Source organism: Oncorhynchus nerka, linkage group LG10 (assembly GCF_034236695.1).
Source record: "Oncorhynchus nerka isolate Pitt River linkage group LG10, Oner_Uvic_2.0, whole genome shotgun sequence".
Classification (NCBI taxonomy): domain Eukaryota; kingdom Metazoa; phylum Chordata; class Actinopteri; order Salmoniformes; family Salmonidae; genus Oncorhynchus; species Oncorhynchus nerka.
The window spans coordinates 61,584,689-61,611,961 of record NC_088405.1 but is presented as its reverse complement, the minus strand read 5'-3'; the positions used below and the strand labels follow the sequence as shown (position 1 = coordinate 61,611,961).

Here is a 27,273-nt window from a genome sequence, read left to right as displayed (position 1 = left end):
CCAGTCAAGGTCTTCCACAGCGATCTCAACAAACTATTTCTGTATGGACCTGGCTTTGTGAACTGGGGCATTGTCATGCTGAAACAGGAAAGGGCCTTCCCCAAACTGTTGCCACAAAGTTGGAAGCACAGAAAAATCTAGTATGTCATTGTATGCTGTAGCATTAAGATTTCCCTTCACTGGAACTAAGGGGCCGAGCCCAAACCATGAGATACAGCCCCAGACCATTACTCCTCCTCCACCAAACTTTACAGTTGATACTATGCATTGGGGCAGGTAGCGTTCTCCTGGCATCCGCCAACCCAGATTTGTACTTACACATACCCTTATCTTATGTAATACTATCTGCAACTGTTGGGTTCACAGCTTTCTTTAGTTTAGTTTGATGAGTTTAATATATTGTGAACTGGGATTTTGTGTGACACAAACGTTACTCTCAAAAAAAGGTAAAGTACAGTATAACTAAGGTTGGATTTTGTTTAATGAACTCATACATTTAAAAAATGTACAGGAAAAGCAAAATACAACAGGTACTTTTTGTTCAGATACCAACACTTAAAATAGTTTAAAAGGATCAATGGAATTAAACTCAATATAAAATGATCTGAGGATATGTGCAAAGCAACAGGTTATATAAGGTGCATACAGGGAACCGCTTGATGTAACATAATAACAATGTGTCAAACACAGGTCTTCAAAAACAGCCATGCACAGAAATAGAGGAAAAACAAACATACAAAGGTTGCTATTTCACCACCACGCCAACTACACAAGAAATGAAACAATCAAAACACATCCGTAGATAAACTCAGCATAAAAGAAAGAAAAGTCCCCTTTTCAGGACCCTGTCTTTCAAAGATAGTTTGTAAAAGTCCAAATAATTTCACAGATCTTCATTGTAAAGGGTTTAAAACACTTTCCCATGCTTGTTCAATGAACCATAAACAATTAATGAACATGCACCTGTGGAACGGTCGTTAAGACACTAACAGCTTACAGACGGTAGGCAATTAAGGTCACAATTATGAAAACTGAGGACACTAAAGAGGCCTTTCTACTGACTCTGAAGAAAACAAAAGAAACATGTCCAGGGTACCTGCTCATCTGTGTGAACCTGCCTTAGGCATGCTGCAAGGAGGCATGAGGACTGCAGATGTGGCCAGGGCAATACATTGCAATGTCCGTACTGTGAGATGCCGAAGACAGCGCTACAGGGAGACAGGACGGACAGCTGATCGTCCTCGCAGAGGCAGACCACGTGTAACAACACCTGCACAGGATTGGTACATCCAAACATCACCCCTGCGGGACAGGTACAGGATGGCAACAACAACTGCCTGAGTTACACCAGGAACGCACAATCCCTCCATCAGTGCTCAGACTGTTCGCAATAGGCTGAGAGAGGCTGGACCGGGGGCTTGTAGGCCTGTTGTAAGGCAGGTCCTCACCAGACATCACCGGCAACAACGTCGATGGACCAGACAGGACTGGCAAAATAGTGCTCTTCACTGACGAGTCGCAGTTTTGTATCACCAGGGGTGATGGTTGGATTCGTGTTTATCTTCGAAGGAATGAGCGTTACACCGAGGCCTGTACTCTGGAGCGGGATCGATTTGGAGATGGAGGGTCCATCATGGTCTGGGACAATGTGTCACAGCATCATTGGACTGAGCTTGTTGTCATTGCAGGCAATCTCAACGCTGTGCGTTACTGGGAAGACATCCTCCTCCCTCATGTGGTACCCTTCATGTAGGCTCATCCTGACATGACCCTCCAGTATGACAATGCCACCAGCCATACTGCTCGTTCTGTCCATGATTTCCTGCAAGACAGGAATGTCAGTGTTCTGCCATGGCCAGCGAAGAGCCCGGATCTCAATCCCATTGAACACGTCTGAGACCTGTTGGATCAGAGGGTTAGGAATAGGGCCATTCCCCCCAGAAATGTCCAGGAGCTTGCAGGTGTCTTGGTGGAAGAGTGGGGTAACATCTCACAGCAACAACTGTCAAATCTGGTGCAGTCCATGAGGAGATGCACTGCAGTACTTAGTATCTGGTATGGCCACCAGCTGCATTGACTTACTTTTGATTTTGACCCCCCCACCCCCCTTTGTTCAGGGACACATTATTCAATTTCTGTTAGTCACATGTCTGTGGAACTTGTTCAGTTTATGTCTCAATTGTTGAATCTTGTTATGTTCATACAAATATTTACACGTTGCTGAAAATAAACACAGTTGACAGTGAGAGAACATTTCTTTTTTTGCTGAGTTTACATATAGCATGCTGAGTTTCAAAGGTCATCAAACAATTTCAAAAAAAGAGTAATACAAAATGTCTTAAAAATGAGAAGCCACACTTCCACAACTATTGAAGGTTGTTTTTGTATTTTTGTGTGGGTGATTAATGCTGTTTGTTTTTGATGGGCCAAATCCTAACTTGAGAACTGTGTGCGTAAATCAAATGATCAAATGACTTATCTTTCAAGTTAGGATTGGGCCTGCTGGGAGCTACATTAATTACATGACATCTTCAGGCTCTCGCTTTCTTCTCTTTGCGTCCTGTGCCTTCTGATGATGCATCTGCCTTCCTTTTGTGAGCCTTAGAATAAAAATGACATTAGAATCAAATCAATTGCATGTCTATGTGTGAATGTTACAATGTATGTATGAAATATTAATATTCTAACACTTGAGTATTGATCCATTTGTCATGGTAACATGGTTCAGAATCCTCAAGATGGTCAGCCAATACACCTGTTGGATTTTGGACATTCAAATTGTTAAAATCTGTATATTATTCTTTTGAAATGGTAAGATCAATTACCGTCTGGCTTTTTGGTGTCTTTTTCTTCTTTTCAGCACGCTCCTTTTCCTCAATCTCCATATTTTCTTTTTCGATGAGGGAGATGAGAGTGTTACAACGTCGCTGGAGTTCCTGGGGGAACAAGAGACAGCTGTTAGCAGAGAACAAGAAAACAATAGTACAATGTATGTCTGCTGTTCCTCTCTGTCAGCCGGTCTGTTTGTAGCAACAACAAAAATATATATTCATTCAATATGCTCTTCTGTGGTTATTACAGTTTTTGTTCGTAATATTGACATTTCAATAACCAAAACAGTTCATGTAACATACCACTTTGTCAAAAGCACAAAGTAATGAAAAATAACCCCAGAGAGATAAGTGTCTCTGTATTCAAGTGATGCATGAAACTGAATCTATAGGAGTCGTTCGTCCCATGAAATCTCAACTTGTAAAGGAGGAACACATTGAAACAAATTCAACTCTATATTCCGCCATACCTACTATAAATGTCAGGCAAGCAAACAAGATGATCTCTGAATTCACTACAAATGTACTATTTTCTATAATAAAAAGTAATAAAACAGGTTTTTATGATGGGTCCAGAGAAAGCAAAGAAGTAGGACACTAAGACACTGTAACTGGGTTTATTGACTATCCCAGAGGCAGTCCAGGTGTCATATCAAATACCTGTCCCCATGTTTGCTCAACGAACCCTTCTAACAGCTAGAACATAGTCAAACTGTTCAGGGTGTACTGTACCATGGCAGTTCGGGATTTGATGAACCAGTCAAATCTGAACTGTGGAGCGTTCCGGACACACTGTCGGAGTTCCTCATAAACATTCTCCTTGTCAAAGCCCATCTTGTGAAGCATACAGATCAGGAACCTGTCCTCCTCCTCCGTGTAGTTCTTCCCTTTATTGGTGCCATACTGAATCCTCAACTGGTGGAAAGGGGCCTTGTATCTCGCAACCTGAAATGAATCAAGACAACATTTCCATTTGGTCAATTTGAAAATAAGAATTCATCTTGGAGCATACTCAAAATAAAAGGTTGCTAGTATCACATTCAAATAAGTAATTTCCACAGTATATACAAGGGAAATATGTTTTAGAGAGGCAATCATTTCATTTTAAAGATCAATACAAAAATACTTATCAGCCACTATCCAACACACTTGAGCACTTATTTAGAAAATCTATGTAAAGTAGTTGACCTTAGCATCCAGTGCCTTCTTAATGCTGATCCTCCTCTGGATGCGGGCCTCACCACGCTCCATCTGGGCCATGATCTTCTCAATATCCTGGAGTTCATTGCACCGCTCCCAGAAAATGGCTTGAAAATAAAACAAGAGTATGAAAAGACTAGCGTGGAGCATATAAAATGATAATAAGCTGTAATAACCATGGTTATTTGAAACAGATACAAGAATAGGTCTCTAGTAAACAACTGTAATGGAATAATAGATGATGATCATTATGATGATGAGGACCTCCGGTATCTTACCAGAATATTCAATGACTTCTTCAGGGTTTTTCCCCTCAACTTCCCGAGCGATGTTGTCGATGTCATCACGGCCATATTTCTCATTGGCTTTAATGAACTGATTGAAATCTCGCTTGTTCCAACTTGTGAACCCCTGCGAAATAAGATTCACCACAAACACAGCATTTGTTAGATACAAGCATTAGCATGTACAATAATGTGGCACCTTTTGTGACAAACACTATAGGGATCTTAGACAGTTGTGTCTAGCCTAGCGCCCTCCAGTACCTGTGTAAGAAGCTTCTCCTTCTCCTCAGTCTCCTCAGGACTGAGGGGCCCTGCCTCGTCGATCTTCCTCTGCTCCTCCTTCTGCACCTGAGCAGAGTTAGAAATGTCAGGGCTCCTGGGCACCTGCAGCAGCACAGTGGAGAGGACGGACACAGCTCATATTAGATAAACCTCTGATGAGACAAAACACTGAATGGCTCTGTCTCTCGCTATTAAGCTGGGCGAGAGACCCCTAAGGCTGGGTGAAGCGATAGACAGGCCTGTTGGGGAACCAGGCTAACTGGGCAGAACTGAGCAGATGTACCCTGGGATCAGGTGGCATAGGGGGAATGTGTGTGTATTTGTGTTCTGTGGTTCTGGCACCGTGGAGGAGTAAAAGCTCCAATCTGTCTCAGTTCAGCAGTCTGCCTTGGCAGCGAGTGCCTTGGCACAGTTAAGCACTTGGGATGCTGCTCACAAATGTCAGAGTTGAGACACACTTCTATGGGCTCTATTCACCATCCCACAACTAATATGTTGGCTCTGTGAAAGCCCAAGCCAACAGATTTCAAAATATTGTTTTTAAATATTCAACTTTGTAAATTGTTTCAGTAAAGTAGAACCAGCAAGAAGGGACATTCAAGTCACAATACCATGTGCAGGAAACAAGAATACATGAGTATAAATGGCTAAGCTTAACGCTACCTATGTCAACATGGGCACACTTTATTTATCCATCAGACAACGACTTAACTACAGCCGTCTTACCTTGTAGCCTATAGTATTCCTGTAGAAAAGGATCTCCATCTCTAGCAGCTCAAACAGGCGAGGGGGAAAGAACTGGAAGTCCTGGATGTTGGGCTGTTTGGGGGGACGTGGGGCCTGAAATATATTCATCATTATTAATCATGTTCTGGTGAGCAAGATTAACATATGTACCTCTTCATCTTCTGACTTCTTGACCATCATTATTTGGAACAAGTGGGAAACAAGAGGAATGATTAGAGTTCCAAAGCTACAGGTAATATATCAAAGTTACCGGAATCTTCTATAATTTTGGTAATGAACAGGTAATCTATGGCAATTTAGGTCATTTATACTTTAACTCATTTTTATTTTTCATATATAGTATTAATTTATTTTATCTGTGTCCATATTGCTCATGAGTTTCTAGTGGACAGACCATATGGTTAAAGAGAAAATAGCCTAATTATCATAAAAAGTATATAATCAACAAAGGCATTCTTTTCAATTAACTCTGCAATTCTTCCAAGTATTGACTTTTTTTCACAACTGCGACCAGTTTGGAAGTTACCAAAGTTTGAATGTTACCAAATTTCTGGTAGTTTATTTTGCAACCCTACGAATGATTGACTAGCAACTCTTCCATGAACACGAGGACCACGGTTACTATAGTTTTGTGATTTAATGTTGGTTTTTATTTCTATTCGTTTTTAGATTTTTATATGAACATTTTGTGAGGTGGTTGATCGGTTTCTCAAGCCTGATGACAGTGGTCCACAGACAGAGAATATTCTCTCCACCAACACTTGGGATGCAGGGGCAGAAACCAGATCCAGTGCCACAGGGTACAGCTTTGGATAAACAGCCATCCTTGCCTGCCAGAACTGGAGAGGTGACTCTAAACATGCCCCCCTTCACCTCTTCCAGGCATTTCCTCAGCTCACACGGGGCACTTAATGCCCTGCCAGGTTAACTCTTGGGACAGTGAACTCAGACACAATCCTCGATGCAAGAAAGCTATATTTATGAAGCACTGTGGTCGAGATGCTTGTTGGATTTATCTTGGATTCTTCTTGGGGTACTCCTGCCCCATGGCTGTACTCTCTGATTTGCTAAAGTACAAAAGACTCTGCTTCCCTCATCAGTGGCTCCGTCTGTTGAGCGAAGTGACAGAGAGACACTTGGGTCCATCAAGCAAGCTGCTGCAGGGGATGGATCGAAATTGGCTGCCAGAAGACTCAGTATGCATGCGAAGTGCTCACACTGACTTCAGGAGGACCTGTGCCAACTGTTTTGCAATAGTAATTGACTGCAAGTGTGCCTCAAGGTTGAGAAAGCACGGCACCACATCAGACTACGACTGGCTGTCAGTTTGAAGTTGGTCGGTGTAGATTGTTTCTACAGGTTTCTTCCTAGGTTTTGGCCTTTCTAGGGAGTTTTTCCTAGCCACCGTGCTTTTACACCTGCATTGTTTGCTGTTTGGGGTTTTAGGCTGGGTTTCTGTACAGCACTTTGAGATATCAGCTGATGTACGAAGGGCTATATAAATAAATTTGATTTGATTTGATTTGATTGTGAACGGCTGCAGCAACTTCACAAGCCGTTCTAGCTTGGCCCAGATATACTCAATGCGCGCCTTTGGATTTCTTCCCTGTTAGCTAATGATAGTGATGCACAAGCTAGGCCTATTTGAAACATCGGCATCTACTAGCAGCATTTACTCTCCAGATTCAGAAGCCAGAAATCCCCATTAGAAGCTTGAAAACCTTGTCCAAGAAAAAAATGAACTAAAGATAATTTGATGGTTTTTCCTTTAAGTTAATTTTGTAGTCAAATATAATAGTTTTAGTATAGTTTTAGTTTTTCAAACATTTTTCAGAAATGTTTTATTTAACTAAATTGTTTTTATTTTAGTTTCAGTTTTTAGTATAATAACCCTGATTGGGACAGCACTTGAATAAGCATGTCATTTATAAGCAGGGATGCAAAGCCAGGCAGTTGGCGGTTTCTGTGTCAGTTTGTGAGTGGGCGTTACCTTGGGGGCACGAGGTTCACTGACACGCAGGGCCTCTCTGAAGTAGGCATCCACCGCATAGTTGGCTTTCCTCTCTCTTTTAGGAGGCTCAATCCATTCTATCATACTCAGCTACAAAAAAAGACCAGTCCATCCCTCACAAGGTGAACCAACTCAGCATACAGTACATGATGCACACTGCATTTCATGGTTACGGTGTTTAAAAAAATAAATAAGTGTATTTCATAAGCATCTATGAATAGTATACTCTGTATGCCATCTTTACCTCTATCACACAGTAGTCACACAGTTCAATATCTAAGATGAAATTCAACCTGAGGCACAAGGGACTTAGCTAATCAAAGTACAGTACCATATCAAGTTGCTCAGTTGGTTGAGCATGGCACTTGCAATGCCAGGGTTGTGGGTATGATTCCCACAGGGGACCAGAGCAAAAAAGAATGCACTCACTACTGTAAGTCGCTCTTGAATAAGAGAGTCTGCTAAATGACTAAAATGTCAATGCAAAATGCTCTTTGATGCTATTAACCTTGAGTCATGACAAAACATGTAGTAATTTAATACCTTTTGCTTCTCTCTGTAGTCCTCCCCTTCAAAGTTGTAGAGGCTGGTCTCTGCTCCTCCGGTGTCCACAGTGAAGTTCCTGAGGGAGCTTTCTCCCAGAGACTCCATGCGCTCGTTCATCTCAGCTGTCTAGGATAAGTCAAAAGGCAGTGGTGTAAAGTACTTAAGTAAAAATAAAGTATTTGGGGGGGTCTGTACTTTACTATTTATATGTTTGACTACTTTTGCTTTTACTCCACTACATTCCTAAAGAAAATAATGTACTTTTGCTTTTACTCCACTACATTCCTAAAGAAAATAATGTACTTTTGCTTTTACTCCACTACATTCCTAAAGAAAATAATGTACTTTTTTCATACATTTCAAATGCTTTTAGCAAGACAGGAAAATGGTCCAATTCACACACTTATCAAGAGAACATCCCTACTACCTCTGTTACACATGCTTTGTTTGTAAATTATGTCTGAGTGTTGGAGCGTGCCCCTGGATATCCGTAAAATAAAATAAAACAAAAAAAATAGTGCTGTCTGGTTTTCTTAATATAATTATTAAATTATGTATACTTCTACTTTTGATACTGAAGTACATTTTCACAATTAATTTACTTTTGATGCTTAAGTATATTTAAAACCAAATACTTTTAGACTTTTACCCAATAAGTATTTTACTGGGTGACTTTTACTTTTATTTGCGTCATTTTCTATTAAGGTATCTTTACTTTTGCTCAAGTATGACAATTGTGAACAGGTTAGCACAGAAAACCAAGCAGCCAGTCTGTCAACCAAACACTGTGTACTGATCCTTCACATGGTCCTCACTCACCTTCTTTGCCCCCCTCTCTAAGATGGTGTTGATGTCTTCGTCCGTGAGCTCATTGTCTTTGGAGGCGAAGACGTGAGTGGCCCCATGCCTGATCATCTGCAGCATCTCATCTTTCCCCAGCTTGTTGGACTGCTCCATCAGCCTCCCTGGAAAGTTGAAAAGATGTGAGAAGTAGTTGGGGTGTGGGACTGAATGCACAAGACCCTGCAGCAGGCACTTACATCCATGTCTCAGGGTCTAGATCATTCTATAAAGTACTAAAGTATATGTATGCATGCATGCATCTACAGCATATATGTGTGGTCTAATTTTGTCTCAAGCCAAACCAAGGTCTGTCTTGCCTGTCCCAATAACAAATCCAAATCTGATGTACTGTCTGCTGAGTCAGACCATTTAAAAAAACAAAACAAAAAGTTAAGGACACATTTAAGGGATTTGAACATGGAATTAGAATACTAGAATGGACATGAACCTTCTTATGATGGTCCAAAGGTCAGCCATGTTGGTCAGGGAGTTAGTCAACCACAGTTTGTCAGTGCTGTGATAAAATATTGTGAAAAACAATGAATGTGAAGAAAGTATCTGCACTGTGTGTTAACTAGCTAGCCAGGCAGTTTTAGAGGAATCAGCTGCCAATATGCCAACATTCCATTCAAACAATGCAGTCAATCCACAGCCATACACAGGCTCAGATCAGTTCATAATAACAATAATTCATTTAATTTGTAAAGCTCTTTTCTCACACCCAAGGCACTGAATAGGACTTGGATGAGTTATAAATGCAGCAAGTACTGATATTGTATCATATAATAGCACTCAGCTTTCCAAGAAATCAAAACATGAGACAGTTATGGACTGTTTACATATATTTTAGATGCTGTTTATCCAGAAAATGTGTATAAAACTCCATACTGTAATTATAATATGACAATATTTTATGTTGACTATAATTCCGTTACATCATTTCTGATACATCACATGCCTTACTTTTATTTTCCTGTGTAAGTAAAAGCAGGAAATGCATCACCTACATTATGCCTCTACTGCCATTCATTCCAATTAGACTGGTTTTGGATTTCTTCCTGACCAAGCTGGCTGCAAATTTCACCCCATTATGGAACTTTGAGGGTTTATGACATAACCCCTCTAGTAATTATATATGATCTACATGGATTTGAAAGCCATGGAATGACAAACCACGAAGTTGCAAATTAAAACCATGCTGAATACCTTGTTGTATAACAATGGAGTCTAGCCTCAACTTCATCTCAGCTCTCTCTACAATCCTCTCTTCGACTGTATTATCAGTGATGAGGCGGAACACACGCACTGGTTTCTTCTGACCAATTCTATGAGCCCTGTCCTAGAGAGGCAAAAACAAACACACTGATTGCCTCAGTGTATGGAGGTGTCTATTTCTTTGAAACAAGACACTTTTTAAAAGTAAAAGACAAGATACAAGCCAGTGTTATGAACTAACATTACTAGTATTTGTGTATGCATGACATAGTATTAGTCACTTATGTGTGAAATTCTTACTAATAATGACTAAGTCATATTTACTTTAATTTAATACTGACTAATAATTACTTTTCCAAATGCTTAATATACAGTGCTTTCAAAAAGTTCAGACCCCTTCCTTTTTCCACATTTGTTATGTTACAGCCTTATTCTAAAATTGATGTAAAAAAAAAAAAACTAAAATCCCTCATCAATCAACACACAATACCCCATAATGACAAAGTGAAAACAGGTGATATTTTTGAAAATGTATTTAAAAAAACAAAACAGAAATACCTTATTTACATAAGTATTCAGACCCTTTGCTATGAGACTCGAAATTGAGCTCAGGTGTTTCCATTAATCCTCCTTGAGCTGTTTTTACAACTTAATTGGAGTCCACCTGTGGTAAATTCAATTGATTGGACATGATTTGGAAAGGCACACACCAGTCTATATAAGGTCCCACAGTTGACAGTGCATGTCAGAGCAAAAACAAGCGATGAGGTTAAAGGAATTGTCCGTAGATCTCCGAGACAGGATTGTGTCGAAGCACAGGTGTGGGGAAGGTTACCAAAACATTTCTGCAGCATTGAAGGTCCCCAAGAACACAGTGGCCTCTATCATTCTTAAATTGAAGAAGTTTGGAACCACCAAAACTCTTCCTAGAGCTGGCCGCCCAGCCAAACTGAGCAATCGGGGGAGAAGGGCCTTGGTCAGGGAGGTGACCAAGAACCCAATGGTCACTCTGACAGAGCTCCAGAGTTCCTCTGTAGAAATGGGAGAACCTTCCAGAAGGACAACCATCTCTGCAGCACTCCACCAATCAGGCCTTTATGGTAGAGTGAGCAGACGGAAGCCATTCCTCAGTAAAAGGCACATCACAGCCTGCTTGGAGTTTGCCAAAAGGCAACCAAAGGACTCACAGAACATGAGAAACAAGATTCTCTGGTCTGATGAAACCAAAATTGAACTCTTTGGCCTGAATGCCAAGCGTCACGTCTGGAGGAAACCTGGCACCATCCCTACGGTGAAGCCTGGTGGTGGCAGCATCATGCTGTGGGGATGTTTTTCAGTGGCAGGGACTAGGAGACTAGTCAGGATCGAGGGAAAGATAAACTAAGCAAACTAGAGAGATCCTTGATGAAAACCTGCTTCAGTGCACTCAGGACCTTAGATTGGGGCTAAGGTTCACCTTCCAACAGTACAATAACCCTAAGCACACATCCAAGACAACGCAGGAGTGGCTTCGGGACAAGGCTCTGAATGTCCTTGAGTGGGCTAGCCAGAGCCCGGACTTGAACCCGATCGAACATCTCTGGAGAGACCTGAAAATAGCTGTGCAGTGAAGCTACCCATTCAACATGACAGAGCTTGAGAAGATCTGCAGAGAAAAATGGGAGAAACTCCCCAAATATAAGTGTACCAAGCTTGTAGCATCATACCCAAGAAGACTCAAGGCTGTAATCGCTGCCAAAGGTGCTTCAACAAAGTACTGAGTAAAGGGTCTGAATACTAATGTAAATGTCATATTTAAGTTATATTCTTAATACAGTTCTAAAAAAAATCTAAACCTGTTTTTGCTTTGATATTATGGGGTATTGTGTAGATTGATGAGAAAAAAGGCTGTAACGTAACAAAATGTGGAAGAAGTGAAGGGGTGTGAATACACGAATATATATATATATATATATATATATATATACTGCTCAAAAAAATAAAGGGAACACTAAAATAACACATCCTAGATCTGAATGAATGAAATATTCTTATTAAATACTTTTTTCTTTACATAGTTGAATGTGCTGACAACAAAATCACACAAAATCAATGGAAATCAAATTTATCAACCCATGGAGGTCTGGATTTGGAGTCACACTCAAAATTAAAGTGGAAAACTACACTACAGGCTGATCCAACTTTGATGTAATGTCCTTAAAACAAGTCAAAATGAGGCTCAGTAGTGTGTGTGGCCTCCACATTTACATACATTTAAGTCATTTAGCAGACGCTCTTATCCAGAGCGACTTACCTCCCTACAACGCCTGGGCATGCTCCTGATGAGGTGGCGGATGGTCTCCTGAGGGATCTCCTCCCAGACCTGGACTAAAGCATCCGCCAACTCCTGGACAGTCTGTGGTGCAACGTGGCGTTGGTGGATGGAGCGAGACATGCTGTCCCAGATGTGCTCAATTGGATTCAGGTCTGGGGAACGGGCAGGCCAGTCCATAGCATCAATGCCTTCCTCTTGCAGGAACTGCTGACACACTCCAGCCACATGAGGTCTAGCATTGTCTTGCATTAGGAGGAACCCAGGGCCAACCGCACCAGCATATGGTCTCACAAGGGGTCTGAGGATCTCATCTCGGTACCTAATGGCAGTCAGGCTACCTCTGGCGAGCACATGGAGGCCCCCCAAAGAAATGCCACCCCACACCATGACTGACCCACCACCAAACCGGTCATGCTGGAGGATGTTGCAGGCAGCAGAACGTTCTCCACGGCGTCTCCAGACTGTCACATGTGCTCAGTGTGAACCTGCTTTCATCTGTGAAGACCACAGGGTGCCAATGGCGAATTTGCCAATCTTGGTGTTCTCTGGCAAATGCCAAACGTTCTGCACAGTGTTGGGATGTAAGCACAACCCCCACCTGTGGACGTCGGGCCCTCATACCACCCTCATGGAGTCTGTTTCTGACCGTTTGAGCAGACACATGCACATTTGTGGCCTGCTGGAGGTAATTTTGCAGGGCTCTGGCAGTGCTCCTCCTGCTCCTCCTTGCACAAAGGCGGAGGTAGCGGTCCTGCTGCTGGGTTGTTGCCCTCCTACGGCCTCCTCCACGTCTCCTGATGTACTGGCCTGTCTCCTGGTAGCGCCTCCATGCTCTGGAGACTACGCTGACAGACACAGCAAACCTTCTTGCCACAGCTCGCATTGATGTGCCATCCTGGATGAGCTGCACTACCTGAGCCACTTGTGTGGGTTGTAGACTCAGTCTCATGCTACCACTAGAGTGAAAGCACCGCCAGCATTCAAAAGTGACCAAAACATCAGCCAGGAAGCATAGGAACTGAGAAGTGGTCTGTGGTTATCACCTGCAGAACCACTCCGTTATTGGGGGTGCCTTGCTAATTGCCTATAATTTCCACCTGTTGTCTATTCCATTTGTACAACAGCATGTGAAATTTATTGTCAATCAGTGTTGCTTCCTAAGTGGACAGTTTGATTTCACAGAATTGTGATTGACTTGGAGTTACATTGTGTTGTTTAAGTGTTCCCTTTATTTTTTTGAACAGTGTATATATATATATATATATAGAAGTACGTTTCCAAGGAAGCCACAACTGAAATGTTTCTCACCATTGCTTGCAGATCCACTTGAGGGTTCCAGTCGGAGTCATACAGGATGACGACGTCTGCAGTTGCCAAGTTAATGCCCAGACCTCCAGCTCTGGTGCTCAACATGAAAATGAACTTGCTGCTGTTGTCAGCATTGTAGGCCTCTATGGCTTCCTTGAAACATGGCCATAAAGCTAATGCATTAGTTAGACACAATATCTAAGATATCAGTTTTGTTTCATGTAGTTAAAGTAATTACACTTTACACAAATTTTACAAGCACAGCCAGTACGAGCACAATAGGCAAAGTACAGTGTTTTGAAATAAAGATACTACAAAAACACGACCATGGTAGGTTTGATTGAACTGTTCCAATACAGCTCCTTATGGTTTCCATGGGAGCCTGTGATTGTGGTCAATGAGGCCTCATCAGCTGAAGTCATGCCCCGTACCTGTCTGGCTTCGTGTGGAGTGTTCCCATCTAGACGGCAGTACTCATAACCTCTCCACATGCAGTAGTCCTCAAGAATGTCAAGGACCCTGGTCATCTGGCTGAAGATGAGGACTCTAGACCCTGGCAACCAATGAGACAAAACAGTCATTCCATTAGGGAACAGAACAGCATACAATATCAGGTCACATAGCTCTAGTTCAAATGCAGCAAGGTTTGATTAATTCTAAACGAGCATGACTCATTTGATTGTCAAATGAACGTCTCATCATGAAAGCTTCATGAAAAAAAATGAAATTCTACATGTGAATCCTGATATCCTTCAACAAAATGCAAACCTTTGAGCCTGCATCCTATGAGGTTGTCCTTACCCTTTTAACCTCTACGAGATGGGTGTCTGATTTGTCATTCTGAGGGTCCCAGAGATAAAATGTAACATCGTTTTGTTTGTTAAAATAATTTTTTATGTTCAAATGTAGTAACTGGGGTCTACAGTTTGACCCCACTGCTGTCTATGGCTCCACACTCACCTCACCACCTAGATGTGAAAGTTTGTGTATATGCTAATGATCCATCATGTATGACATTCCTGGGAGAGTGTAAACTTTAATTTGTTTTTTTACCATAGCATTTTTGAATGTTCTCTATAGTTATGTACTTGAAAATCTATCAATTGACCAATTCAGCATATTTGGGCAAACTCCTGGCAGACAAAATATTGTGCAGTAATGTAATTCACTGGCTCAGTCTGACTTTGCACACACACTGCTGTCATCTGGTGGCCAACATCTAAATTACACCTAGACTCTTATCTGAAAGTATGGCCTTTCTCTTGCATTTCAAATATGTTTTTGTTTGTATTATCTTTACCAGATCTAATGTGTTATATTCACCTAGATTAATATCACAATTCCACAAACTTCAAAGTTTTTCCTTTCAAATAGTATCAAGAATATGCATATCCTTGCTTCAGGTCCAGAGCTACAGGCAGTTAGATTTGGGTGTCATTTTAGGCGAAAATTGAAAAAAAGAGTACGTTCCTTAAGAGGTTTTAAAGGATCATTATGTACTTCAATCTATCAGAGTTTGTATATACAACCTATTGCATAGTCTGTTACAACTGAAAATGTACAGTAACAACCACAGATCAAAGCTCTGAGATAAAGACATCAAATTTACATGAATAATGTATTTTTTGTTTAACCCCCCTTATTATGTTGGGATAAACTACAGTAAAAGCATTTAATGATCAGAGAGAATGTAGCACCTTGCTCCTGGACTTTGGGCAGCAGTTTGTCCAGGGCCACCATTTTGCCGCTGTTGGTTACAAGGTGAGTGTCGGTGGTGTAGGGGGGTCCAGGCTCGGCCCCATCAAACAGGTATGGGTGGTTGCAGCACTTCCGCAGCTGCATCAGGATGTTCAAGAGACGCATCTTGTCAGTTTTTCCAGAAGAATTGAGGATGTCAATGTCCTTCATCAGAATCCGTGTGTACCTAACAAAATTGGAACAAAACATTGTTTCATTTGAATTTCATTTTCTTGAATTTCATAGGTAGAAACATTGAACCAACAAAAGCTATGGCCAACACTGGGAAGTACTAAGTATTTGAAGCAAACACATACCATTCTCGCTGCATCTTACTCAGTCCGAGGTAAATCTTCACCTCTTTTTTGGGAGGCAGGTTTTTCTCCACTTCAGCTTTAATGCGACGCAGAAGGAAAGGCCTCAGCACCTAAACAAGGCAAATGCTTTAATTAATCTATTTTTACCCATGTATTACAAGTATTTCTTTACATACACTGAGTGTACAAAACATTAAGAACACCTGCTCTTTCCATGACATACACAGTCCGTGTAGATGAAGGGGAGGCGAATGGTTAAAGAAGGATTTTTAAGTCTTGAGACATGGATTGTTTATGTGTGCCATTCAGAGGGTGAATGGGCAAGACAAAATATTTAAGTGCCTTTGAACAGGGCATGGTATTAGGTACCAACTGTACCATTTGTGTCAAGAACTGCAACTTTGCTGGGTTTTTCACACTCAGTTTGCCATGTGTATCAAGAATGGTCCACCACCCAAAGGACATCCAGCCAACTTGACACAACTATGGGAAGCATTGGAGTCTACATGAGCCAGCATCCCTGTGGAATGTTTTCTTGTAGAGTCCATGCCCTGACAAATTGAGGCTGTTCTGAGGGCAAAAGGGGGTGCCACGCAATAGTAGAAAGGTGTTCTTAATGTTTTGTACACTCAGTGTATATCATTTTTAAAATGTGTTTTATTTAACCTTTATTTAACTAGGCAAGTCAGTTAAGAACAAATTCTTATTTACAATAATGGCCTACCCCGGCCAAACCCGGACGACGTTGGGACAATTGTGCGTCGCCCTATGGGACTCCCAATCACGGCCGGATGTGATACAGCCTGGAATCAAACCAGGGACTGTAGTGACGCCTCTTGCACTAAGATGCAGTGCCTTAGACCGCTGTGCCACTCGGGATGTATTATGTATACTAAAAATAAATATAGATAAGAAGGAATGTGCAGTGAACTCTGAACGTAATGGAAGTGTGAAACACAGCTTACCGCATGCAGACGCTCCACCAGCTTCTGGTCCCCCAGACAGTTGTTGGTGTCAAACCAAGAATCAAAGTCCTGAGAATTTAAAAAAAAAGGTTCATTTTGTTTTTAACACATAGATTTTCCATGAAAGTGCAAAAGTTATTCTAGAGGGGAAAAAAAAGGAAAAGATGATTCTGCTTTGGCTTCGGTTGTAGAGAGGATTGTGTTAGAGAAAAGGACAGGATACATATGATCAGCTACTGCCTCTGGGGGTCACTGGGGGGAGGGATCCCAGACAAATTGGGAGGAACTGACAATAGAACAGAGCAGTGCCTGAGGGGGGAAGCCTATGCTCGGGGCTACCTTTCCCTCTGACACATCATGGAAAGACAAGAAGCATGTCAGGTGGGGCTGAGGAGCTCAGTGATTGACTGAAGCGAATTGAAACTTGGTGATATAAATGGAACAACAAAAAACATTAAGATACTGCTGGAGGGTCTTTTGATACAAAACAACAAAAGAATGCGGTTCCTTTTGCCTGGAGCGAAATATGAATTTCTTTCTTCCTCGATTTGGTATTCCAGTCACATGAATCTAAACGAGAGGAATATCACTACAAGAGGAATACATGGAGAGAACAAACAGAGGCAGGACTCACATTGGCAGAGTTGAAGACATCAGGCAGCAGGAAGTTGAGGAGTGACCACAGCTCATGGAGGTTGTTCTGCAGAGGTGTTCCAGTCAGGAGGAGACGGTTGGTGGTTTTGAACTCACGGACAATCTCTGAGAGCTGACAACACAGGATTCATGTAAAGGTTACATAAAAATCATTAAAAATTATTGTGTATAGGCCAAACTTCATTAATTGAAAAGTAGAAAAAGAAACCTGTTTTATCCCTAAATGATTTTAATTTGAGTTCATACCTTAGACTTCTCATTTTTTATCCTATGAGCTTCGTCAATGACAAGGTATCTCCAGTTGAACTTCTTGAAGACAGATTTCTCTCTGATGACCATCTCATAGGATGTGACGCAAACATCCCATTCCCCTGGCATCATGACATCACGGATGAAAGCCGCCTGGTGAATAAGGAGAACATTTGTCAAAGGAGTCATTAGTGGTCTTAGTTACCTACCCACCTGAAAATGATTTATGAAAAGGGATGTTTAATCAGTGTCAATCAAGAGAAAAAACAGGACATACTCTTGCATCCTTGTCCCCGATGAGACAGACTGCCTTAAGGGTTGGTACCCAGCGTTTGAACTCATTCATCCAGTTGTGTAGCGTTGATTTGGGAACCAGAACCATGTGGGGGCCTGGAATGTTCCTGTAATGCTTCAGGTATCCCAGCAACGCAATGGTTTGGAGGGTCTTCCCCAAGCCCTGTGGTCAATAAACAAATAAACAACCTGTCTTACATACAGCGCATAAGATTGACTCACAACTAGTAGCACTTACCAGACACTTAAGGGCCATCCACACCAAGGACAATAACAATAAAAAAATGTTTTAAAGTTTTTATAATTCAAGTGAACAGCAGCGTCCACACTACAACAATAACTATAAAAACAGTGGAAAACAATAGCTATCGTTGGGATAACTTTGTGTGATTTTATCCCAGTCTCCCCAACAGTACAACGTCAAAAAACAATCCAAAATACGTTCTATTAAAGGTTAGGTTAGCAAGGAATAGCCACTCAGAGGGGAGAGGCAGAGTGTGCGGTGAGCTTTTCTGAATAAATGGGCATGTAAGCATATTGGTATCCACATAAATTATAGGACGACTTCGAAGACTAATGATCCACGACAGACAGCGCATCTCAATGTCAGAAGAAGCCCATATTTTCCTATGTACACCATATAGAAAAGTATGTGGACACCCCTTCAAATTAGTGGATTCGGCTATTTCAGCCACACCAGTTGCTGACAGGTGTATAAAATCGACCACACAGCCATGCAATCTCCATAGACAAACATTGGCAGTAGAATGGCCTTACTGAAGAGCTCAGTGACTCTCAACGTCACACCGTCATAGGATGCTACCTTTCCAACAAGTCAGTTCCAACAAGCTGTCCCGGTCAACTGTAAGTGCTGTTATTGTGAAGTGGAAACGTTTAGCAGCAACAACTGCTCAGTGGTGAAGTGGTAGGGCACACAAGCACAGAGAACGGGACAACCGAGTGCTGAAGCACGTAGTGCGTAAAAACCGTCTGTCGTCGGTTGCAACACTCACTACCAAGTTCCAAACTGCCTCTGGAAGCAACATCAGTCAGCACAAGAGCTGTTCATTGGGAGCTTCATGAAATGGGTTTCCATCGCCGAGCAGCCTAAGATCACCATGTGCAATGCCAAGTGTCGGCTGGAGAGGTGTAAAGCTCGCCGCTATTGGACTCGGGAGCAATGGAAGCTCATTCTCTGGAGTGATGAAGTACGCTTCACCATCTGGCAGTCCGTCGAACGAATTTGGGTTTGCCAGTTTAGGACCCAACCCGTAAAAGTTAAAAAGGCTTCTGAAGTTTGCCATTTCCAATTTGAAATTTCAGACTTTATTTTCCCTCATAAATAATGCATCAACCCCTACAAAAATGTAAATTCATTATAAATCAACATTTACTGTTTCTGCAGGATTATTTTACTGCTGTAGCAAATTGGCTCAAATTAAGATCCTACACCTGTAATGAATGGCCTAACCGCAAGGCGCTACAGTGGGTAGTGCGTATCACGCAGTACATCACTGGGGGAAAGCTTCCTGCCATCCAGGACCTCTATACCAGACCCTAAAATTTGTCAGACTCCAGCCACCCTAGTCATTGACTGTTCTCTCTGCTACCATACGGCAAGCGGTACCAGAGTGCCAAGTCTAGGTCCAAAAGGCTCCTTAACAGCTTCTACCCCTGCTGAACAGTTAATCAAATGGCTACCTGGACTACTGTATTTGCATTGACCCCCTTTTTTAAGCTGCTGCTACCGAATCAATGTGCAGGGGTACAGGTTAGTCGAGATAATTGAGGTAATAGGTAATTGAGGTAATAATAAGGAGCCTTTTGGACCTAGACTTGGCACTCTGGTACCGCTTGTCCATCCGGGATTTTGGGAAAACCAAAAAAAACATCCAGGATTTTTTGCAACCCTACCGGAGACACAACCCAGTCGTTCAGTCTTTTTGTTCTGTATCTATGGACACGACCCAGTCGTTCATTCTAAAATGTTCCATTGCCATACTGGCTGGCATCTTTTTATCCCTTGCTTTATCCCAAGAGTATCTGCATTTGCATTTGTTTAACCTGTTTTCTAGAGTCATTTAGTTGGATACATCCAATGAGCTAATGAGGCGCGATTTCGCCAGGCATAGAAAATGTGCTCTCTAGTAAAGGACACTGTTATTCTAGGAGCTAGCCAACAGAGCGAACACAATCACTTCAAACTGAAGCTGGAAAGACTGCAAACTAGCTGCACTTCGTTTCGTTTGACCTTTTTTCAATTGACATTTCTTTGTATATACCGGTATCCTTAAAAATGATCAAATGAAATGTTATTTGTCACATGCACTGAATACAACAGGTGTCGGTAGACCTTCACGTGAAATGCTTCCTGACAAGCCCTTAACCAAGAAATAGAGTTAAGAAAAGATTTACTTAATAAACTAAAATAAAAAATACAATCAAATAGTAAAACAATAAAATAACAATATCGAAGGGGTACCGGTACCGAGTCAATGTGTGGGGATACAGGTTAGTCGAGGTAATTTGTACATGTACTGTAGATAGGGGTAAAGTGACTATGCATAGATAATTAACAGCGAGTAGCAGCAGTATAATAACAACATAAATAGTTGGGTGGCCATTTGAATAACTATTCAGCAGTCTTATGGCTTGGGTGTAGAATCTGTTAAGGAGCCTTTTGGACCTAGACAGGGAGAACAATCTATGACTAGGGTGGTTGGAGTCTTTGACAATTTGTTGGGCCTTCCTCTGACACTGCCTAGTATATAGGTCCTGGATGGCAGGAAGCTTGGCCCCAGTGATGTTCTGGGCTGTACGCACTACCCTCTGTAGCGCCTTACGGTCGGATGCCGAGGAGTTGCCATACCAAGCGGTGATACAACCGGTCAGGATGGTCTCGATGGTGCAGCTGTAGAACTTTTTGAGGATCTGGGGACCCATGCCAAATCTTTTCAGTCTCCTCAGAGGGAAAAGGTGTTGTCGTGCCCTCTTCAAGACTGACTTGGTGTGTTTCGACCATGATAGTTTGTTGGTGATATGGACACCAAGGAACTTGAAACTCTCAATCCGCTCCACTACAGCCTTGTCGATGTGAATGGAGGCATGTTCGGCCCTCCTTTTCCTGTAGTCCACGATCATCTCCTTTGTCTTGCTCACGATGAGGGAGAGGTGGTTGTCCTGGCACCACGCTGCCAGGTCTCTGACCTCCTCCCTATAGGCTGTCTCATCATTGGCGGTGATCAAGCCTACCAATGTTGTGTCGTCAGCAAACCTAATGATGGTGTTGGGAGTCATTATGAAAGCTGACTCATGATTTCGACTGGCTGAGAAATGCTGCCTGTCTGTCTCGTCTCAACACGCTCATTACTATGGGACAGCTGGAGATCTAATTTGAATTTTTAAACAATGTTGCAAATGTTGGAAAGACAGACAGCAAGGTTTATACAAATCTCAGCTGTTGAAAACAAAATATTAGTCTAAATTGAAATGTGAGATAATGTCTAGATGCTTTTTATAGTGGAGATCAAGTTTATAAATTACCTGGCTGGGCAGATGAGACAGTGGATTGCGCAGTCAGATGAAACAGAGTAAATAGACATTTTAAAGTCATAGATTTAGCAGGTGGTAACTTGTGGAATAGACACTGGCTGGAATGCGGTTTAAACAAATCAGCATTGAGGATTAGACCCACCTGTTGTATAAAGCCTCGTTATTGTAATTTTATTGTATTACTTTTTTTCTTACTTTAGTTTATAAAAAATGTTTGTTGGTTAAGGGCTTGTATGTAAGCATTTCACAGTATTTTATAAATGTTTTATTTAACTAGGAAAGTCAGTTAAGAACAAATTCTTATTTACAATGACGGCATACCCCAGCCAAACCCTAACCCGGACGACGCTGGGCCAATTTTGTGCCGCCCTATAGGTCTCCCAATCACAGATGGTAATGATACAGCCTGGAATTGAACCAGGGCCTGTAGTGACGCCTCTAGCATTAGGATGCGTTAATCAGTTGATTGACAGGTGTAGCCTAGAGTGTAGAACAGGGGTTGGCAAACTACGGCCCACACAGGCGGGAGGTTTGAGTAAAAATGATGAGCTGGGAAATGATTGTTTTGTGTAAAAAACGTCACTCGAACGTCTAAAACTAGATAGAAAGTATGCAGATTTTATAATGGACCTATATATTTTCAAATAACTGTTCTTTTTCTGGCCCTCCATTGAATTTCAAAATCCTGATGTGGCCCTAAAGCCAAAAAGTTTGCCCACCCCTGCTGCAGAACAATAAACCTTCCTCTAGTGTGGAGGCTTGCCAACGTTTTATAGTTATGTATAGTTTATCTTTATTATCCTTGGTGTGGATGTCAATATATGGCTCTGGCACCTAATGGAGGCAAGTAAACATGAACTATTGTTAATTATATGTTTAAGTTACAGTCATTTTTACCATTTCATCAGCCAAGATTCCATTAATGCCATTTTCATAAAGGGAGATCATCCAGTTGAGACCTCTGATTTGGTAGTCTCTCAGCTCTCCATTTTTTACATCTGGAAAAGACAAAAAGTTTGGTCATTAATGGAAAAAAAAAATCATCATCAGCAGTTCTCAAATGGGAGCTAATTAGTATTAAAGGTATACACCTGCTAGAATACAACATTTACAGCACCTGCTACAGTTCATTTACATGGAGGGCTGACTATTAAAATGAGCATTTAAAAGCTATATGAAAACATCGTACAGGATGGGGACTCTTCAAAGCGAACCAAGACGTTAGCTGCCTTCCTGCTCTCAGATAACAACTCCTCATCTTCTTCCTGTTCTGTGCGTCGGTGGCGGTTACTGTAAAAACACAGGTGGCGGACAAATAGTTTGCTTTGCTACAACGGTAAACAGATTGTATTGTTTATTATTCATGGATTATTCACCAATATAGCTTGTTTATTTACAATAACAAAGACCTGACATTTAGAAAATTGTAAATAAAGGCAAGACTCTTAAAACAAGTCAGCAGCCACATACTCTCCAACAGAGAGGAGATTTAGTTTCTCATCCTGTTTAACGCGAGGTCGTCCAGGTTTCACTTTCAGGGGTGAAGTAGGAGACTTCTGAGACGCAGGCTGGATGAAGTGGGCAAAGAGTTCTGTTTGCTTGAGCAGAAACTCAAACCGGTTCGCTCTATCTGTTTTCTATGGTAAAAAGACAGGGGGGGGATACAGAAATACACCAACAAGTTGTTTTTGACTAGTAAGGATATGAGATCAATGTTATGCTTAACTGTAATTGTGCCATTCACATTCTCCCTATACACTGCAGTCTCACTACTACACACTGCAATTCCCCACATTTACCACAGTGGGGAGCCCATTGCAAAAGTTGGAAAAAAATGTTATGTTTTTCTCAAATATCTGGCACAGAATTTAACCAATGCTGTGACTAATCTGTGTCACGTGATACTCCCTAATGTAATCATTCAACTTGCAATTGCATTTTAAAATCTTAAATTAATCCATAGAAAGTTTGTGACAAAGCAATTTGTCTCACCCTTTTCTCTTCGTATTCTGGATCCACCTCTCCCTCCGCCTTAGGCAAAGCCTTTGGAGGTTGCTTCAGCTGAAATGGGGGGTCTTTTGCCTGAGCACAAACACAGTAGACTACTTTATGACATGTTCACTGAATTGTACATATTTATTTGGCATATGATTCACTAACATTTAATCAACGTAATGTGCAATTTAAAACAAATTTGTATGGCAATTTCAGTTATCTTAAACGGGAATGAGCTGTGTATTGTATACCATTTCCTGTGACTTCATGCAACATTATTCTATAATACGTTTAATCAATACAGATTTATGGTTGACGGTCGAGAAAGTTTTCTACATGTGATGCTTGTTGCACAATCAATTATAATACATTTTGAGCACGTTCACATATTATTTATTATAAAGTGTGCAATAAGTTATGCCTTCAATTGAACCGATGTTAAAGTTCAAGCAGTTTGGTACACCTCACCACGCCTGTTCTTCATAAACATGACATTGTTAGCTACTGTAGCCAATTGACAGTCCCCAGAGCGCAACAAGCAGCTAGTGTTGAAAGTAGACAGCTGATTTGCTCTGGGCTGGTCTTGCTGCATGCGACTGTGCGGTGTGCTGCCTGGGCTAAGTGAAACAGACGGCAAGCTACAGATACAGTCAGTGGGGTTGCTCTGGGACTCCAAGGCTCGTCAGACTGAAATTGGCAGGATTTAAAAGTCTACGGGAATATTGGCTACATTACTCTCAACTGCACGACGACAAAACATTGTAGCTAATGTTTTCTGGTCAGCGTTTGACCTGGTGGTATCTAGTTAGCTAGCATCTGTAGAGAGCTATGCAGATGTGCAAGCCTCCTTCCCGCCATGTTCCCCCCCAAATCAACAATACTGCAAACTTCTAGCTAGCTACTAACACTCTATCTCATATTTCTGGAAAAAAAGATGTCTGCTTTCAAATGCTCACCTCTTCATCTTCGGGTAAAGGCTCTCTGGAAGTTGACGGAATCTCTTCATCTGACATTCTGTGGACTTTGTTCTTATCATGAGTTTTTAGACCAGACTGTGTAAGTTATTATACAGCAAATAGGCTTGGTACGTCATTAGATAGAGCATTGTGAATCTAGCGACATTAAGGTCACATTATCAAACGGCTAAATTTCATAATAAAAGTTCCCCCAAAAAATGTTTACTAGACTTACAGTACGTTTTTTAAATATAAAATCAGAACGGTAATAGTTTAAAGTTACTTAAACATTTAAATTCATTATTTCATACATTGTACCTATGGGCTGCAGCTCAAAAAATAAAATAACATTACAAAAGGTACATAACTACAAAGCATTGATCATTTTGACTGCAATATTTGCGTCATTCAATAGTTTATTTGAGGAAAACCTACTGTCAACTGTTACCAAAACCGTATTTTCATTACAGCACTTTACAGCTATTTGTTACTGTACTATTGGAACAATACAAGTTGTATCCAATAAAGGGGGTGATTTGGAATCCTCGTACACGAATAGGATCCAGTGTTATACCATCAAAGTTTGTGTCATCAGGCTATTTTTTTCAGCAGAAATCTACGTCCACTGCTGACATTTATTTTAATTTTATTTAAGTCCTCTATGACAACACTATACACAATAATGTGGTGTGGCAATTTAATTCACACAACACACTCTGGCAGGGGAACATGGGCCACATTGATAGAGGTGAAAGAGCTGGTGTGCCTGAATGATGGCCGAGGGACCAGGATTAATGTAGCCACAGGGAATGATTCTGCCTTGGACCACACTCTGGTATTTAGTATGATGACAAGAATCTTGGGGTGGAAGGTATAGGAGGAGTCGACGTAGGGAGTGATGTTTACCCCTTAGTAGGCCTGAGGGAGGAGGAGGTGTCAGTGGATGGTGTAGGAAGGTGGGTGTTTGGAAGGGGCAGAGTGTGATCAGTTTCAGGAGCTGAGTGAGCAGGGAATGGCTTTGGTGGTTATGATAGGTGATGTGAGTAGCGGGAATATCTCGGTGAGAGCAGAATTAGTAGGGGCTACTGAGAAAAATGTACATGAATACAGCATATCAAATTCTATTGGTTACTTGAAACTCAGTCTCATCTACAACAACCTCATCAGCTTCAGATAAGTGGATACATGTCTGTCTGTCTGTCTGTCTGTCTGTCTGTCTGTCTGTCTGTCTGTCTGTCGGTCGGTTATTTCTTGGTTCTCCTCTTGTAACTTATTTTATATGGACAACTTGCCCCCCTTCAGCTCATGTGTTTCTGCAAACCCTTTATGATTTCACCCACTCTTCACAATGTGGGTTTGCTGTTTTAACAATGTAATAACAATGTACATTGTAATATGTGTTTATAACAGTCAATAATAGTGTAATAATTGTAACGTTTATAACCATGCACACCAAATATACCAATGCATGTGTTTGACTAGTTTAATCCTCAGACCCCTGGAGCAGCATGGGGGACAGTGCCATCCAGTGGAATGGAAATTAAACTAATATTAGAATATTTAACTTTCAATCATTAATTCGTTTTCAACTCATTTACATATAACATTGATGTTTAATAAATATGTCCCCTTATTAAAATAGAATGATTGCGTTTTTTTGTTTATTTACCCACATTGGCAGAATATTTACAAATAACCTCTAGAATTTAACCATGAGCCTTAATATCTATTAAAAGAACACGAAAAGATGAGGGTAGGATCAGAAAAACAGAACACATCTTGAAACAGACAAACTATAATACAATTTGTGATCGTGTTCAGGTAAATCTATGATTTTGTTTTGAAGCTTTTTGCGCGATTTGGGACCCGTTAGTGGCGCTTAGTGTGGCTTAATGTCGCTGATTTCACATAGCTATTAAATAGAATGTACACGAGAGAATACGCCCCTTTCGTAATTTCTCGCTGGTTTACAGTAGTGAAATACCGCGATAACACAATTTATACCACTAGAACGTTCTCAATAATATTGATATAATGTATACATGATGATAATAACCTTGGAAATTGATATAATTGAGATAGTAACACATTTAGTTTTTTTCTATAATGTGTGCAAATCTTAAAATAGTGGGCATCAACAAAAACATCATCCCATCATATGTTCACATGCACAGCACTAGGTGATTTCTATAACACATCTAATAACAATTCAACATCATTTGGAGCTATACATTATTTGGAGCTATACATCATTTGGAGCTATACATCATTTGGAGCTATACATCATTTGGAGCTATACATCATTTGTTTATAAGGTAGGCTATCCTTTGGAAACAAAAGTATTTTAAAAATTGAGTTTTTTTTGTTTTTGTTTGAAATAAGTCAAATAAGAGAGTTAATCCTCAATACAGTTTCTAAACCTTATTCTTAGAAATGAAGGCTATATTCCGTTGAAATTAGGCCTACTAGATACAGTATCTACCACAAGATGGCAATCAGGGATAAATCTTTACTGTCTCGTTCACCAGCCATGTATCTTGTTCAGCACGACACGCTAGACCATTTAATTAATATACAGTGCATTCTGAAAGTTTTCAGACCCCTTGACTTTTTCCATATTTTGTTATGTTACAGCCTTATTCTAAAAATGGATTCAATTGTTTTTCCCCCTCATCAATCTACACACAATACCCAATAATGACAAAGAAAAAACAGGTTTTTATAATTTTTTGCAAATTTATAATAAAAAAAAACGACTGAAATATCACACTTACGTAAGTAGTCAGACCCTTTACTTTCATATCAAATCAAATCAAATTGTATTGGTCACATACGCATGGTCAGCAGATGTTAATGCTAGTGTAGTGAAATGCTTGTGCTTCAAGTTCCAACAGTGCAGTAGTATCTAACAAATAATCTAACAATTCCCAACAACTACCTAATACACACAAATCTAAAGAGGTAAGTGAGAAT

General features: G+C 40.9%; 1 protein-coding gene across 1 annotated transcript; it reads right to left on the bottom strand.

The window, feature by feature from the left end:
• Window positions 1–463: 463 nt before the first annotated feature.
• Window positions 464–24,446, bottom strand: LOC115135754 (SWI/SNF-related matrix-associated actin-dependent regulator of chromatin subfamily A member 5-like). Its single transcript, XM_029670812.2, has 24 exons — window positions 24,301–24,446; window positions 23,342–23,431; window positions 22,820–22,986; window positions 22,539–22,639; window positions 22,247–22,347; window positions 17,781–17,960; window positions 17,501–17,656; window positions 17,235–17,366; window positions 16,601–16,669; window positions 15,636–15,745; window positions 15,279–15,505; window positions 14,013–14,134; window positions 13,582–13,734; window positions 9,951–10,083; window positions 8,721–8,866; window positions 7,899–8,027; window positions 7,335–7,445; window positions 5,324–5,437; window positions 4,577–4,699; window positions 4,310–4,442; window positions 4,020–4,138; window positions 3,564–3,776; window positions 2,826–2,936; window positions 464–2,600 (listed from the first exon to the last, which is right to left on the bottom strand). The coding sequence occupies exons 1-24, from the start codon at window positions 24,355–24,357 to the stop codon at window positions 2,532–2,534; spliced, it is 3,066 nt and encodes a 1,021-aa protein (XP_029526672.1). The 5' UTR covers window positions 24,358–24,446; the 3' UTR covers window positions 464–2,531.
• Window positions 24,447–27,273: the final 2,827 nt, after the last annotated feature.